The 14,220-nt window shown below is 36.7% G+C and overlaps 1 protein-coding gene across 1 annotated transcript in view; it reads left to right on the top strand.

Moving 5' to 3' along the window:
• Positions 1-14,220, top strand: part of STAG1 (STAG1 cohesin complex component) — a 351,800-nt gene that overhangs the window by 108,936 nt on the left and 228,644 nt on the right. Inside the window, exon 2 of the mRNA XM_074214834.1 lies at positions 12,461-12,583. Within this exon, the coding sequence (XP_074070935.1) occupies positions 12,555-12,583 (29 nt within the window). The 5' untranslated portion in view covers positions 12,461-12,554. The remainder of the gene's footprint in view (positions 1-12,460; positions 12,584-14,220) is intronic.

Below are 14,220 nucleotides of genomic sequence, written 5' to 3'. Positions count from 1 at the left end.
TCCCATTTCATAGTTACAGTCCTGCAAGCCTGCTGAAAAAGGAGAAGTGGAGTTAATGGTTCATTATAAGTTTCTGGTCCTACAGTCTACAGCAATGTTCTATTTATCTCTGAGCAAATCAATTTAATTCTTTATGACTTAGTTATCTCCTATAAAATATGGATGTGGTATGAGAACTATAAACATTTTAGAATTGAAAGGAGCTGAAATGATCACAAGTTAAGACCCTTTAATTTTTTGATGAAAAATCAAAGATCCAGGGAATTTCAAATGATTCTTCAGTGTCATAAATGAATATTTGATTGGTGTATTTCTGTTCTGATCTGTTATAGAATAAACCTGACTTGATCAGGCTGGTCTCCTTATTTTAGGTTAGTAAAAATGAATAGAATTAGATGTGTGTAGGTTATTCAACAGTTAACAGAAAGAAGGGGATAGTTCCAGCTGAATAGATCTTTGTCTTTTTTTTTTTTTTTAGGTTTTTTGCAAGGCAAATGGGGTTAAGTGACTTGCCCAAGGCCACACAGCTAGGTAATTATTAAGTATCTGGGGCCGGATTTGAACCCAGGTACTCCTGACTCCAGGGCCCATGCTTTGTCCACTACGACACCTAGCCACCCCTGACCATTATTTTTAAGATGACTAGATCTTATAGAGATTCAGCACTTGGATCAGAATTGATTCAGTTCCTCCTCATATGGAAATAAGGTCTGTTTAGCTGGGCTATATAGTGATGACTTGGAAAGAGGGATGATGATACCTTAGAATATCTGCCTAGTTTGAAAGCCAGTCTAACCAATCCACTTTGTACATTTAAATGACAAGGAACCCTTGTTTACATCTAAGCTTTAATTCCTGGAGCCAATCAAATTTTGAGGATAGTTTCTTACCTTTTTAAAAAAAATTTTTTAACTTTACCACAAAAACAGAAACTTCAAGAAAAAATAAAGTGAGAGGAGGAAAAAAGTGCTTCAGTGTATATTCATCAGCCCTGACTTGGGGATAGAAAGCATTCTCTATTGTGATTTCATCAGAAGTCTCTATGCTCAGAGCATAGGTATCAGTTACTGCTCTGTTCCTGACTGAGAAACCTCCTAGAAGGACATCTCAGGCCAGTTCTTAGAAAAAAGGAACAAATTGTGATTGCCTCTACTTTTTCATCCTGGAACCTGGAAGCTTTGTTTGAGCTAACACCTAGTGTATCTAGGAAAGAAGTGAATGAGTTAGAAATGGAAGAGAAGGAAAAACTGAATATAAAGAGTAAATCAAGAAACCAAGCCATACATAATGAAGCTAGACTTTCATACTTCCTTCTGGCCAAAGATTTTGGCATGTTATCTTCAAGTGGTTACAGTAGCAGTGAATACAGATATAGTCTGCAAAGAATTCTTCATTTTCCACATGAAATTTGTCAGGGACAATTTAAAATAAAACCTTTTTATTATTTGATATTTCCACTGGAATCCCAGGTTGCTAAAGATGATAGTGAACACACAAGAAGTGATGATAATGTTGATGAAATCTATGATGAAATGATCTCTAAAAAGTGATGACAACCAATATATGATTCTATTGATATCCAGGACAACTATAAACATAAGTAAGAGAATGATGGAGATGGCAACAGATATAATGATAATTATGATGGTGGTAGCCCTGCTGACAACATCAAAGACCATAGTGATGATTTATAACCAAAATAAAAATGGCCTTAATATTAATAGTGACAACCATTATTGTGATGGCATCAAAGGGCACAATAACAATCTCCAGTCATGGTGCCCACCATGAAGAAGATTATATAAAAAGTTCATTGTGGAAATTTCTTTCAGGAGTTGATAGGTGACTTTTTTTTTACTTTTATTTTTTAATTTTCATTTTGTACAAATTTTTTTTTACATTAATAAAATATTCTTGTTTAAGAGTAAAAATACCCCTCCCCCCATGAATATAGACTTGCTTGGGTGATAAAGTAAAGGGGGAGAGACAAAAAGAATAATAGTAATAATTGTAGGTATGGTCAGGGGGCGCAATGGACGAAGCACCAGCCCTGGAGCCATGAGCATCCGAGCCCACATCCAGCCCCGTAGACCCAACAATCACCCAGCTGTGTGACATGCAAGCCACCCAATCCCCACTGCCCTGCAAAAACCTAAAAGAAGAAAAAAAAAGACCCAAAATAAAATAAAATAGTAATAATAGTAGAGGTGGCTGGGTGGCAGACAGAGCATTGGCCCTTGAGTCAGGAGCACCTGGGTCCAAATCCCGCCCCAGACACCCAAAGATCACCTTGCTATGTGGCCCCAGGCTGGCCACCCAGCCCTATTTGCCCTGCACCCTCCCCCAAATAATAATAATAATAAAATGTGCTTGAGTCTTTGTTCCAACACCAACAACTCTGTCATGGGTGGATCGCATTCTTTATGGTAAGTCCATCGCAAAAGTTACTTCCATATTTTTTCAATGTTGCCATTGCTGATCGCAACTCCCTCCTTTCTTATTTCTTCATTACCATGTACTATATTTTCTCTCTCCTTTCACTCTGACTCTGCTGTAGGGTCGCTGAGTGGCACTGCAGACAGATCCCTGGTCCTGGGGCCAAGAAGCCCTGAGCCCCCATACCACCCCTTAGGCCCAGAATCCACCTGGCCATATGGTCCTGCACAGGCCTTCCAATCCCAGCCCCTTGAAAGAAGTAAAAAAGAAAATGTGTTATATCTGACCACCCTGCCCCTATGGTCCATCCTCTCCTCTTTTATTCACATCCCCACCCCTTCCCGTTGCTCCCCCCTTCTTACTCCAGATGCCTATACCCCATTGAGTATATATACTGTTTCCTCTCCTAGCCACCTCTTATGAGAACAAAGGTTCCCTCATTCCCCTTTGCCTCCCCCCTTCCATATCATTGCAATAGCTTATTGTAATAAAAAAAAATCTTATTATGTGAAATATCTTGGCCTATTCCCCCTCTCCTTTTTCTTTTTCCCATTACATTTCCCTTTTTTTCTATTGACTCCATTTTTTACACCATATTTTATCTTCGAATTCAGCTTTCTCCTGTGCTTCAACTATAAAAGCTCCCTCTACCTGCTCTATTAACTGAGGAGGTTCATATGAGTATTATCAGTGTCATTTTTCTATGCAGGAATACATGCAGTTCATCATCATTAAGTCCCTCATATTTCCCCCCTCTCCTCCAATCTCCATGCTTCACCTGAGTCCTGTATCTGAAGAACAAACCATCTGTTCAGCTCTGGCCATTCCAAAAGAAACATTTGAAATTCCTCTGGTTCATTGAAAGTCCATCTTTTTCCCTGGAAGAGTACATTCAGCCCTGCTGGGTAGTTCATTCTTGGCTGCATTCTAAGCTCTTTTGCCTTCCTGTATATTATATTCTAAGCCCTATGAGCTTCTAGTGTAGTTGCTGCTAAGTTCTGTGTGATCCTGACTGAAGCTCCATGATATTTGAACTGTGTCCTTCTGGCTGCTTGTAATATTTTCTCTTTGGCTTGGGAGTTCTGGAACTTGGCTATAATATTCCTAGGGCTTGGTTTTTGGGGATTTCTTTCTCGGGGGGGATAGGTGGATTCTCTCCATTTCTATTTTGCCCTCTGCTTCTTAGAATATCAGGACAATTTTCCTGTAGTAATTCTTTGAAAATGATGTCAAGTCTCTTTTCCTGATCATGACTTTCAGGTATTCCAATAATTTTTAAATTATCTTTCCTAAGTCTGTTTTCCATATCAGTTGTTTTTTTCAATGAGATATTTCACATTTTCTTCTAATTTTTCATTTTTTTTTTTTTTTGGTTTTGAAGTATTGATTCCTGATTTCTGGTAAATTCATCAATCTCCCTGAATTCTATTCTTTGTCTGAAGGATTTGTTCTCCTCAGAGAGTTTTCTTAACTTTTTTCCAATCTGGCCAATTTTGCTTTTTGAACTGTTTTATCCATTTGACCTAAGCCGGTTTTTAGCATGCTATTTTCTTCAGCATGTTTTTGGACTTCCTTGACTAAGCTGCTGACTTCATTTTCATGTTTTTCCTGCATATCTCTCCTTTCTTTTCGCAGTTTTTCTTCCAACTACTTCATTTGGTTTTCAAAGTCTTTTTTGAGCTCTGTCATAGCCTGAGCTCAATTTCTGTTTTTCTTGGAGTCTTTAGATGCAGGAGCTTATACCTCCTCATCTTCAGGCTGAATATTTTGATCCTTCTTGGGCTCATGAGCAAAATATTTCTCAATGGTCTTCCTCTTATTTCTCTGCTTGCTCATTTTGTCAGCCTGAGCCTGGTTTGGGGGTGCTTCCTGTGCTTTTGGGACACTCCCACAAGGGTCTCAGTATGTGAGGCTCTGTCCTCCCTCCTGGTCTGTGAATGACCATAAGAGCCCCCCCGCTGCCACGGGACTGAGGTGGGGGGGCCCTGCTGTTCTATGGGGGGGCCTAGACTGCGATGAGGATCTGAATGTGGTCAGAGCCCCAGAGTCCTGTTCCAGAGGCAGAGGACAGAGCTCTGCAGTCTCTCTTCACTCCCCTCCCTCAGCTCAGTGGGCTCATGACCTGGAGGCTCCTGCTTACCGGCTCAGCCTGCTTCTGTTTCCTGGATCAGGGCTGGGGAAAGACCAAGCTTCTAGCTGTGTACCCTGAGGGCTGGGTTCCACGTGCTCACTCTGGCAGAGGTCCCCGCTGTTCCCCCACTTTGTATCGCTGTTCCCCCACTTTGTGTCTGGTGCTCCCTGCTGTGCAGCTCAGGAAACTCCCCCCCTGCTGTGAGCCGTGGCTCCCAGCGCCCTCGAGCTGCCTCAGGGAGGCTGAAGTTCTTTTGCTCTGGTGGACCACCCCTCTGACCCTGGGGTGCAGAGCCTTTCTGCTCTTTTCCAGGTTACTTTGAGTAGGAGAACTACCTCACTCGTTCCCTTTGTGGGTTCTGTCTGTCGAAAGTTTAGTTAGAGTCCTTAGTTTCACATTTTATCAGAGAGTGCCTAAGACTTGATCCCTTCTTGTCGCCATCTTGGCTCCACCCCCATAGGTGAATTCTTTCAATTTCTATTTTACCCTCTGCTTTCAGGTTATCAGGGCAGTTTTGCTGGGCAATTTCTTGAAAAGTGAAGTCTAGACCCTTTTCCTGGTCATGACTTTCAGGTAGCCCAATAATTTTAAAATTATCTCTCACATATCTATTTTGTGGGTCAGTTCTTTTTCCATTGAGATATTTCACATTTTCTTTTTTAGTCTGGTTTTATTGATTTCTCACAAAGTCATCAGCTTCCCTTAGTTCCATTCCATATTTAAAGGAATTATTTTCTTCAGAGAGCTTTGGTATCTGACCAATTCTGATTTTTTAGGCATTCTTCTCCCCATTGCCCTTTTGGACTGCTTTTTTCCATTTGACCTAAATTAGTTTTTAAGATGATATTTTCTTCATTATGTATTTGTAATTCCTTCACCAAGCTGTTGATTTAGTTTTCATGATTTTCCATCATCACTCCCATTTCTCTTCCCAATTCTTCCTCTATACCTCCCTTAGTTGATTTTTAACACTTTTTTTTTTTTGCAAGGCAAATGGGGTTAAGTGGCTTGCCCAAGGCCACACAGCTAGGTAATTATTAAGTGTCTGAGGTCGGATTTGAACTCAGGGACTTCTGACTCTAGGACCGGTGCTCTATCCACTGCACCACCTAGCCGCCCCAACATCCCTTTTTTAAAGCTCTTCCATAACCTGAGTAGAGATTTCATTTACTTAGGCAGTGTGATCATGGACTTCAGCCCTATAATCATTGATAGTAGATTTTCCACCCTGGGTGATTAGTTCTGGATAAATATAAATTTGATACTTACTGAGTTCCTTTATCAGTCTTTATAGATATTGAAAAGTTATTTCTTTTTCACTGTTTCTTCATAGAAAGTATTGTCCAAGTGATTCCCTTAACTACAGAGCAAAGATACCATAGAGAGAGGAATGAGAGATTTCTTGTTTTAGAGAAATCTTTGGTGATGTAGTTCAGTGTTAAAGGATATTGCTGATCCAGCACAGATTCCCCCTTCCCCTAACCCAATCTCCCTTTTAAAAATACATCACTGACCAAAGTCATCTAAATCAAAGGTGAAAAAAACTACAAAGAAAAGAGGTATATAGAGAAAAGGATTTCATTGGAATGTTAAAAAGGTTGCCATTGCTTTGCTACAATTGGTCTTTATTGGGCTTTTTCAGTCATTTAAAATATTTTCTCTACTTATGAAGTCATTTAAATCTTAAATATTTTCTATATCTCTTTATGAGTTCTTTTGTATTTTGACTTGATGTATAGCATGACAATAAAAAACAGTACCATACACAATAACAATATTGTTACCTTGCTTGTTTGACAAGCTAGAAAAACTTATACTTACCTTAAATTTGGTTCTTTTGATCATTTTTTACTGAAGATGATGGATTTTTTTGTTCCTTCATTCTCAAAGAAGACCATGATATCAGGGAGAGGGTTCTGTGCTAAGATACCAGCCTCACTTTCTCCTCCAGAGTCTTCAGGGTCCCGTGGCCAGATATATATCAGGACAACTGGAGATGTCCCTAGATGTGAGACACTCGGGGTTAAGTGATTTGACCAAGGTCAGACAACTAGTGAGTACTAAATGTCTGAGCCTGGGTTCGAACTCCCATCCTCCTGACTCCAAGACCAGTGCTCGTTCCACTAGTGAAGGACAGTGGAAGAGAAAGAAAGAAGTGGGGAAGGGGAGATATTAGAATTTCATCTGATACCCATAAGTAATAGAAGCTTGAGCCCTGTATGCTTACTCACTCTTTGTCTCTCTCTACATATATACGTATACGTGTAGATGTATGTGTGTGTATATATATTACATATAGATAGATTATGTATATCTTCTAATAAATTTGAGTATGTGTATGTTTCATTTATCCAGTGGGAAAGTGAAAAAATGTACATTCACTCTCAGCAACATCAATATCAAATAATATTCATTCAAAAGCATTAATGGTAAATCAAACTAATTTGAAAACTTTGTGTAACATTAAATATAAGTATTCGGAATTCTGCTCTGGAAAATAGTTTTTAAAAACAGTCTTAAAACGATCTGATGTTATAGTATCTGTAATTAAATAATACAAAATACTTAGAAATTCATAGATGTCATAGTTTATATGAGGAAAATATAAATTTCCATGGTATGATATCTGATAAAGATAATTTCATTGAGAGATTTAAAGGATTTGCTTTTCTTGCTATTAATATTGCCACCATATATATTGCAATCTCATTGTGACTTTGGAGTTTTCCAGGGACTAAATGATTTATACTACAGTGTTAACTAAGAGAGAAAAAAAAAAACAATGAAATTTGCTTCAAGATACATTACTTCAAAACTTAAAAATTACTTTATTTTAGCAACAGTTGTATATCAAATGAAAATTTTAAGAATGGAAGCTTAAAAGAAATGCATAGATATTTGCCCCCCTAAATTATCAAAATGACAGTATCTTGATGAATAAATGTCAAGGTGAAGTTAGATAAGTAGTTAATTAACTCATAAAAGTATCAGGAGTAGAGTTAATTCAAATGAATTCTTAACTTTAGCCTAAGTATACTCCCTCTAAGACAGTTATTACTCTCAAGAGTTATTGAACTCTTTCTCCCAGGTAAGGATGTAACCAGTTTAATCTTTTTGAATAGCAGTCATTTTCTCTTTGCCTATTTATCTTTTTTTTATCTCTTTGGTCTCCTATTTGAGTATCAAATTTTTTGTTCATCTTTGATCTTTTCATCAGAAAAGTTTGAAAAATCATTTATTCTGTTTAATGTCCACCTTTTAACCTGAAAGAGTGCTCAGTTTTTGCTGGTTAGTTGATTCTTGTTGCATCCAGGGCCATCCAGTTGCAGACCTTTGGTCTTGAGACCCTAGAGGCTTGCTTACTGATCCAGGCTGGTCAATCTTTTAGGACTCTGGGGCATTTGCTCAGTAAGGAATGGTAGAACTGTGCTCTCTTTTAACCACCTGACCTGGGCAAGTCAGTGATCCAACATGGGATATTGGAAACAGTAGAATTGCCTGAGGTTGTTACAAGGCTGTTTGTGGGCTGGGAATGCCAGGGCTCACAGTCCCAGGTGGGTCTTCCAGACCAGTGTTAACTGAATGGGGATGCTGGCCACCTGTGTTGGAGCTTTCCCAACCTGCTATGCAGTCTAATCTGCAAAAGGTTTCAATCCCAGAATTGCTGTTCTTGGTTTAGTCCTCTGCTTATGGCGCACTGGGTCTCTTCTCTGTGCCCAGAGTATGGTCCATGCTCCCTCCATGACACACCTTGTTTGACTATGTTGCCCTTTTCTTTTGTGAGTTCTGTCATTCCAAAATCTGTTAGGAAGCTTGATTCCTGTAAGGCTTCTTGTCCACCATCTTGTTCAGAAGTTTCCATATGAATTCTTGAAAAATTGTTAAATGACCAAATAATCACTATGCTACATAAAGTTTATGTAAATTAGAGAATTTTGCTTAAGCAAGATATGCCTGTAAAGACATTATATCACAAATACATTATTGAGAATAGTTGGAGCCATCTCTGGGGTGATGATAAAATTATTGAATATAACTTCAAGAATTGGTTTTATAGTCCAAGCTACATGACTTAAGGAAAGGAAATAACAATTTTCTCAGCATCAGTTTCCTTATTGGTAATATAGGGTTGATAATAACTACATAACCTAGAGCAAATGTGTCCAACCTGCACACACCTGTGCACCCCCCACCCCAGGGGTGGGGCATATACAGAAGGTCAGAATTTAGTTGAAATTTGATGGTAGGGAAAACTAAGAGTTGTAGATTAAGAGGGAAGTGAATTTCAGAATTTTGAGGGTAGCCAGTGACAATGTCTAGGGTAAGGAGATGGAGTAATTTGGGTGTTAAAATAGCAAGGAGGCTGATGCCACTGCGTCATAAATTATATTCAAGGAAATAGTTTGAAAAAGGACTAGAAAGACTTGGTTTCAAGTCATATGGGGTCTTGAGTGCTGGCTGAGGATTTTGATTTTTTTCATTAAAGCTTTATTATGCTTTAGATGGCATTAGATTTCTGTATATGGAAAATCATTTGGTTGTGGCTGAAATGATAAATTGCAGAAGGAAGAGAGATTAGAGCCAGGAAAACTGGATAATAAATTATGAGAAAAGTCTAGCTAAGAAACTCTTGCCAATGGGACTTCATTGTTGACAGTGGAATTAGAAATGAGCCAATGTGTTGATTGGTTAAATGTAGATCTTGGGGGGGGGGCAGTGACTCAAAGGTGATTTTTGCCTCCAGTAAATGAGGAAATGATGAGCACCAATAAGGAAATTTGGAAGAAGAAGCGCTTTTTGGGAAAAGATAGTGAATTCCACTGTACATGTGGTGAAATAAGGGTGTTACATTACCAAGGATAGTCTGGCATAGTGTAGTAGGCAGTTAGAAATGTGGGTTTGGAGTCCCAATTAGTCAACTCTGTTTAACCAATTCCAGTTTGTTAATAGTTGAAATTTTAGAAGTTAAAATTTTGGAAATTTGATATGTAATAGAAATATTAAGAAAAATGAATAACAGAGCATTGGAAAGTTCCTATAGATGGTGTCAGCAGGAAGAATAGCTAGTATAGAAATGTGTTTATTTCATTGTGATTTGTAATTGTTTTCAGATCAGGATCTTAGATTTTTATTCTTTTTCTAGTAGTAGCTAGTATAGGGAATATGTTTATTCATTGTGATATGTAATTGATTTCAGATCAGGTTATCTTAGATTTTTATTCTCTGTTTCTAGTATAGTTTCTGGGTAGCTAGACATCACAGCGAATAGAGTCACCTCAGATATTTACTAGTTGTGTGACCTATGAAAGTTACAGTTGCCCTAGTTTCTTATCTGTCAAATGAACTGGAGAAGGAAAATGGCAAATGACTCTAGTTTCTTTGCCAAGAAAAATCTCACATGTAGACTTGGGCATGACTAAAATGACTGAACAGTAACAGTATAATTTCCAATACATTATTCTTTGATACTTATTTTAGAGCATTTACTAGAATTAATGAGCTATGTTGGTTGGATACCTTCATATGAATGCATTATGAGTCTTGTTCCACCTGTTTGGAATTCTTAAACAAAAACAACAAATTATCTGTATGATCTGACCAGCAATCTCACCACACACACACACACGCACACGCACACACACACACACACACACACACACACACACAATGAAAGAAGAATCAGAAGTCTAATATAAAATTATCTTAGTAGTACTCTTTGTGATTACCAGAAATTAGAAGTAAAGTGGGTACCATTTGAGAAATTGGTAAAAATATATGTTGAATGTGAGTATAATAGAATATTACTGTTATAGATGAGGAATTAAAACTATCTATAGTGATATGAAAAATTGCTCTAAATCACTACTGGTTTGAGATGCAATTTAAAGCATCTCTGAGGTACCTCTTCACACTTTCTCAGATTGGCTGATATGACCAGAAGGGACAATGATCAATGTTGGAAGGGATGTGGGAAATCTGAAATCTGGCACACTAATGCATTGTTGGTGGAGCTGTGAACTGATCCAACCTTTCTGGAGAGCAATTTGGAATTTATGCCCACAGGACAATAAAAATGTATCTTTGATCCAGCAATACCACTATTTGGTCTATACACTGAAGAGATTATAAAAAAGGGTAAAAACATCACCTGAACAAAAATATTCAGAGCAGCCCTGTTTGTGGTGGCAAAGAACTGGAGTTGAGTGAATGTCCATCATTTGGGGAATGGCTGAACAAATTGAGGTATGTGTATGTTATGGAACACTATTGTTCTATTAGAAACCAGGAGGGATGGGAATTCAGAGAAGCCTGGAAAGATTTGCATGAACTGATGCTGAGTGAGATGAGCAGAATCAGAACATTATACACCCTAACAGCAACATGGGGTGATGATCCACCTTGATGGATTTGCTCATTCCATCAGTACAATCAGGGATAATTTAAGGGGATCTGTGACAGTGAATACTATCTGTATTCAGAGAAAGAACTATCGAGTTTAAACAAAGACCAAAGATTATTACCTTTATTTAAAAAAAAGTTTTCTTATGTACTACATAATTTTGCTATCTCTAATAGTTTATTTCTTCATCAGGGATATCCTTTTCTTCTCAACACAGTCAGTCTTGATCAGTGCATAGCATGGAAACAATGTAAAGATTATCAGATTGCCTTGTGTGTTTGTGTGTGTGTGTGTGTGTGTGTGTGTGTGTGTGAAGATGGGGGGGAATTGAAAAATTCAAAATTTTACCCCAAATAGGTAGAAACTACTATTGTATATCATTGGAAAACAATAAAATTTATTTAATTTTAAAAAGTACTACATGGTAAGAAATTACTACTCTGAGCATCATGCACACTGAACTGGTAGGGATCTCAATCGTCATCTAATCCAACTGCATCATCGTATAGTTAAAGGGAAAAAAAGTTAAAAGAAACAGAATTCAAGAGAAATTCGGAAAGAAGTGGAACCAAGTAAACACAGCATTATATATAATGATTACAAAAATAAAAAGAAAAGAAAAATACCCAAAGGTTGTTGAACTCTCTAGTAAGAGGGGGAAAAATAATGAAAATCCTCAAGAAGAAATTAAAGCCATGCTTTTTACCTCATAAGGGTAACCCTCATAGGGATGGATATCATGTGCATTATTGGATTAAGTTTCTGTGTTTGTTCTACTTAATTTTTTTTCTTTGTCACAGAGGTGGGTTGGCTGTGGCAGGGATTAGTTCATTTTGGGAATGGATGAGAAATGACTGTTATAAAGCCTAGGTCATCAAGAAATGTTCTGGTTACTTTTTTACTTTGGATGATATATTTTGGTATTTTGGTGCCTTGGATTGTAGACTTAACTTTGAAAATTCTTCCCTAATATAGCAGAAGCTGGAGGAGGGATAGTATCAGTGGTATGTGTGTGCATATATAAGCCATAATATAGTAAAAACGGGGAGTCACCATTATGTCTGACTCTATCTGATAGGTTTTTCCATGGGTGAGAGTCATTAGGGCCAGGTGAACATTGACAAGATATGTTTAGACCAAAAATGATTGAGAACATAAGTGAGGTCATTAAATCTTATTATGCTGAAAAATGCATTGGTTTAAATGATGACAGCATTTAATTTCACATTTTGTGGCTAATGAAAAGAAGTTAACTTGAGTATGTGAATTTTTAAGTTCAATCTGAGAGTTCTGATATGCTGATGATAATAAAATCATTGAACAGTAGGGTTTTTAAATATGGAGGAAATGTTGTTACCTCAAATGATCCTGGGATGGAATCCAAACTTTCATTTGAACTTTTTACTTTATGCCAGTGATGTAAAATCTTTTCAAATATTTCCTTGACATAATTGTTTTTCTTATAAAATGTTCTTCCTATGTTTTTTACACAGATTTACCTTTGAGATTAATTTCATAAAATAAAAATCTTTGAAGAAGCTACACCTCTCAGAAGTCTGTTGTACCATTAAAAAAACTGTTTCAACAATGATTACATCAGAGTTGCCAGTGTTACAGTGAGTATTAGTTTTCTTTCTTTTTTTAAAATAGTTTGTAATTTTTTCCACTGCCCATTTATTTCCATTTTATTTCCATTAAGCATTTATTTTTACAAAATTTGGGGTTCTGAATTTTTCTTCATCCCTTTCCTCCCCCTCTTCATAAAATGTTAAGCAATTTGATTTTGATTATATTTGAAATCATGTAAAGCAGTTCCAAAATAGACATAGTTGTGAAAGAAGAAACAGACAAATGAAAAAAAAAAGTATATACACAAATTCAAAAATACCATGCTTAGTATGACTAATATAGAAGTATGTGTATCATGAATTGTGCATCTATAACCTTTATTAGATTGCTTCCTTCCTTGGGGAAGGGAATGATGGGAGGAAGAAAATTTTGCAAAAATGAACTTTGAAAGCTGGTTTTACCTATAATTAGAAAAAGAAAATCATATGCTTTGGTCAGCATTCAAAGCCCATCAGTTCTTTCTCTTGATTGGATAGTATTTTCCATCATGAGTCCTGTATAATTGTTTTGATTATGTATTATTTTATTATTTTATTTGACAAGCGATTAGTAATTTATAGTAGATCATCGCACCGTGTTGCTGTTACTGTGTAAAATGTTCTTGTGGTTCAGGTCATTTCACTTTCCTTCAGTGTATATAAGTCTTGTCAGTTTTTCCTAAAATCAGTCTGCTCTTCCTTTCTTGTTTGCACTATATTTCATTGGCTTCATATACCACAATTTGCTCAGCCATTCCTCAATTGATGAAGAAACTTGCCATTCCCAATGCTTCGCCACCAGATAAAGAGTTGCTGTAAATATTTTTGGTACATTTTTTTATGAACTCTTTGGGTTTAGACCTATTAGTGGTTTGGTTGCTCTTTGAGCATAGTTCAGTTTTCTTTTTTTCAATGAAGAAATTGTTCAAGAAAAAAATCGTGTTAAATTCAAGATATTGCCTAAATTTTGAAAGTATATTTTTACTGAATCAAATTGACTGTGAAAATAACAGATACAGTAATGAACTTTTTTAGTAAGGAAGGATCTGCTTCTAACATAAAAAAAATTTTTTTTCAAATTATTTTATTTCATTAAATATTTCCCAAATATATGTAAAAAAATTATAATCTTTAAAAAATTTTTGTGTTCCAAATTCTCTTCCATCAGACCTTGCTCCTTGAGAAGGCCAGCAATTTGATTGCAATTCTACCTGTCAGGTCATGCAAAACATATTTCCATATTAACCACGTTGCATAACAAAATAAAAGTAAAGTGAATCAATAAAGAACTTTTCAATATTAATGATGCTTTAGCCTACTTTCAAAATTCATCACTTCTCTCTCTGGAAGTGGATAGCATTTTATTTTTTATCTTTGGTCTTTTGGAGTAGTCTTGGATCATTGTTTTGATCAAAGTAGGTAAGTCTTTCACAGTTGATTGTTGTTACAATATTCTTGTTACTGTGTACAATGTTCTCCTGGGTCTACTCATTTCACTTTGCTTGAGTTCCTATAAGTCTTCTTGATATTTCTAAAATCATCTTGCTCAACATTTTTTATAGTACAGTGGCATTCTATCACAATCAAATAATACAACTTGTTAAGCCTTTCCTGAAATGATATTGCCACTGGCACTTGATAGTTGC

This window comes from Macrotis lagotis, chromosome 1 (genome assembly GCF_037893015.1).
Source record: "Macrotis lagotis isolate mMagLag1 chromosome 1, bilby.v1.9.chrom.fasta, whole genome shotgun sequence".
Lineage (NCBI taxonomy): Eukaryota > Metazoa > Chordata > Mammalia > Peramelemorphia > Peramelidae > Macrotis > Macrotis lagotis.
Note: the sequence above shows the minus strand (reverse complement) of the source record. Positions and strands in the feature narration are given on the sequence as shown.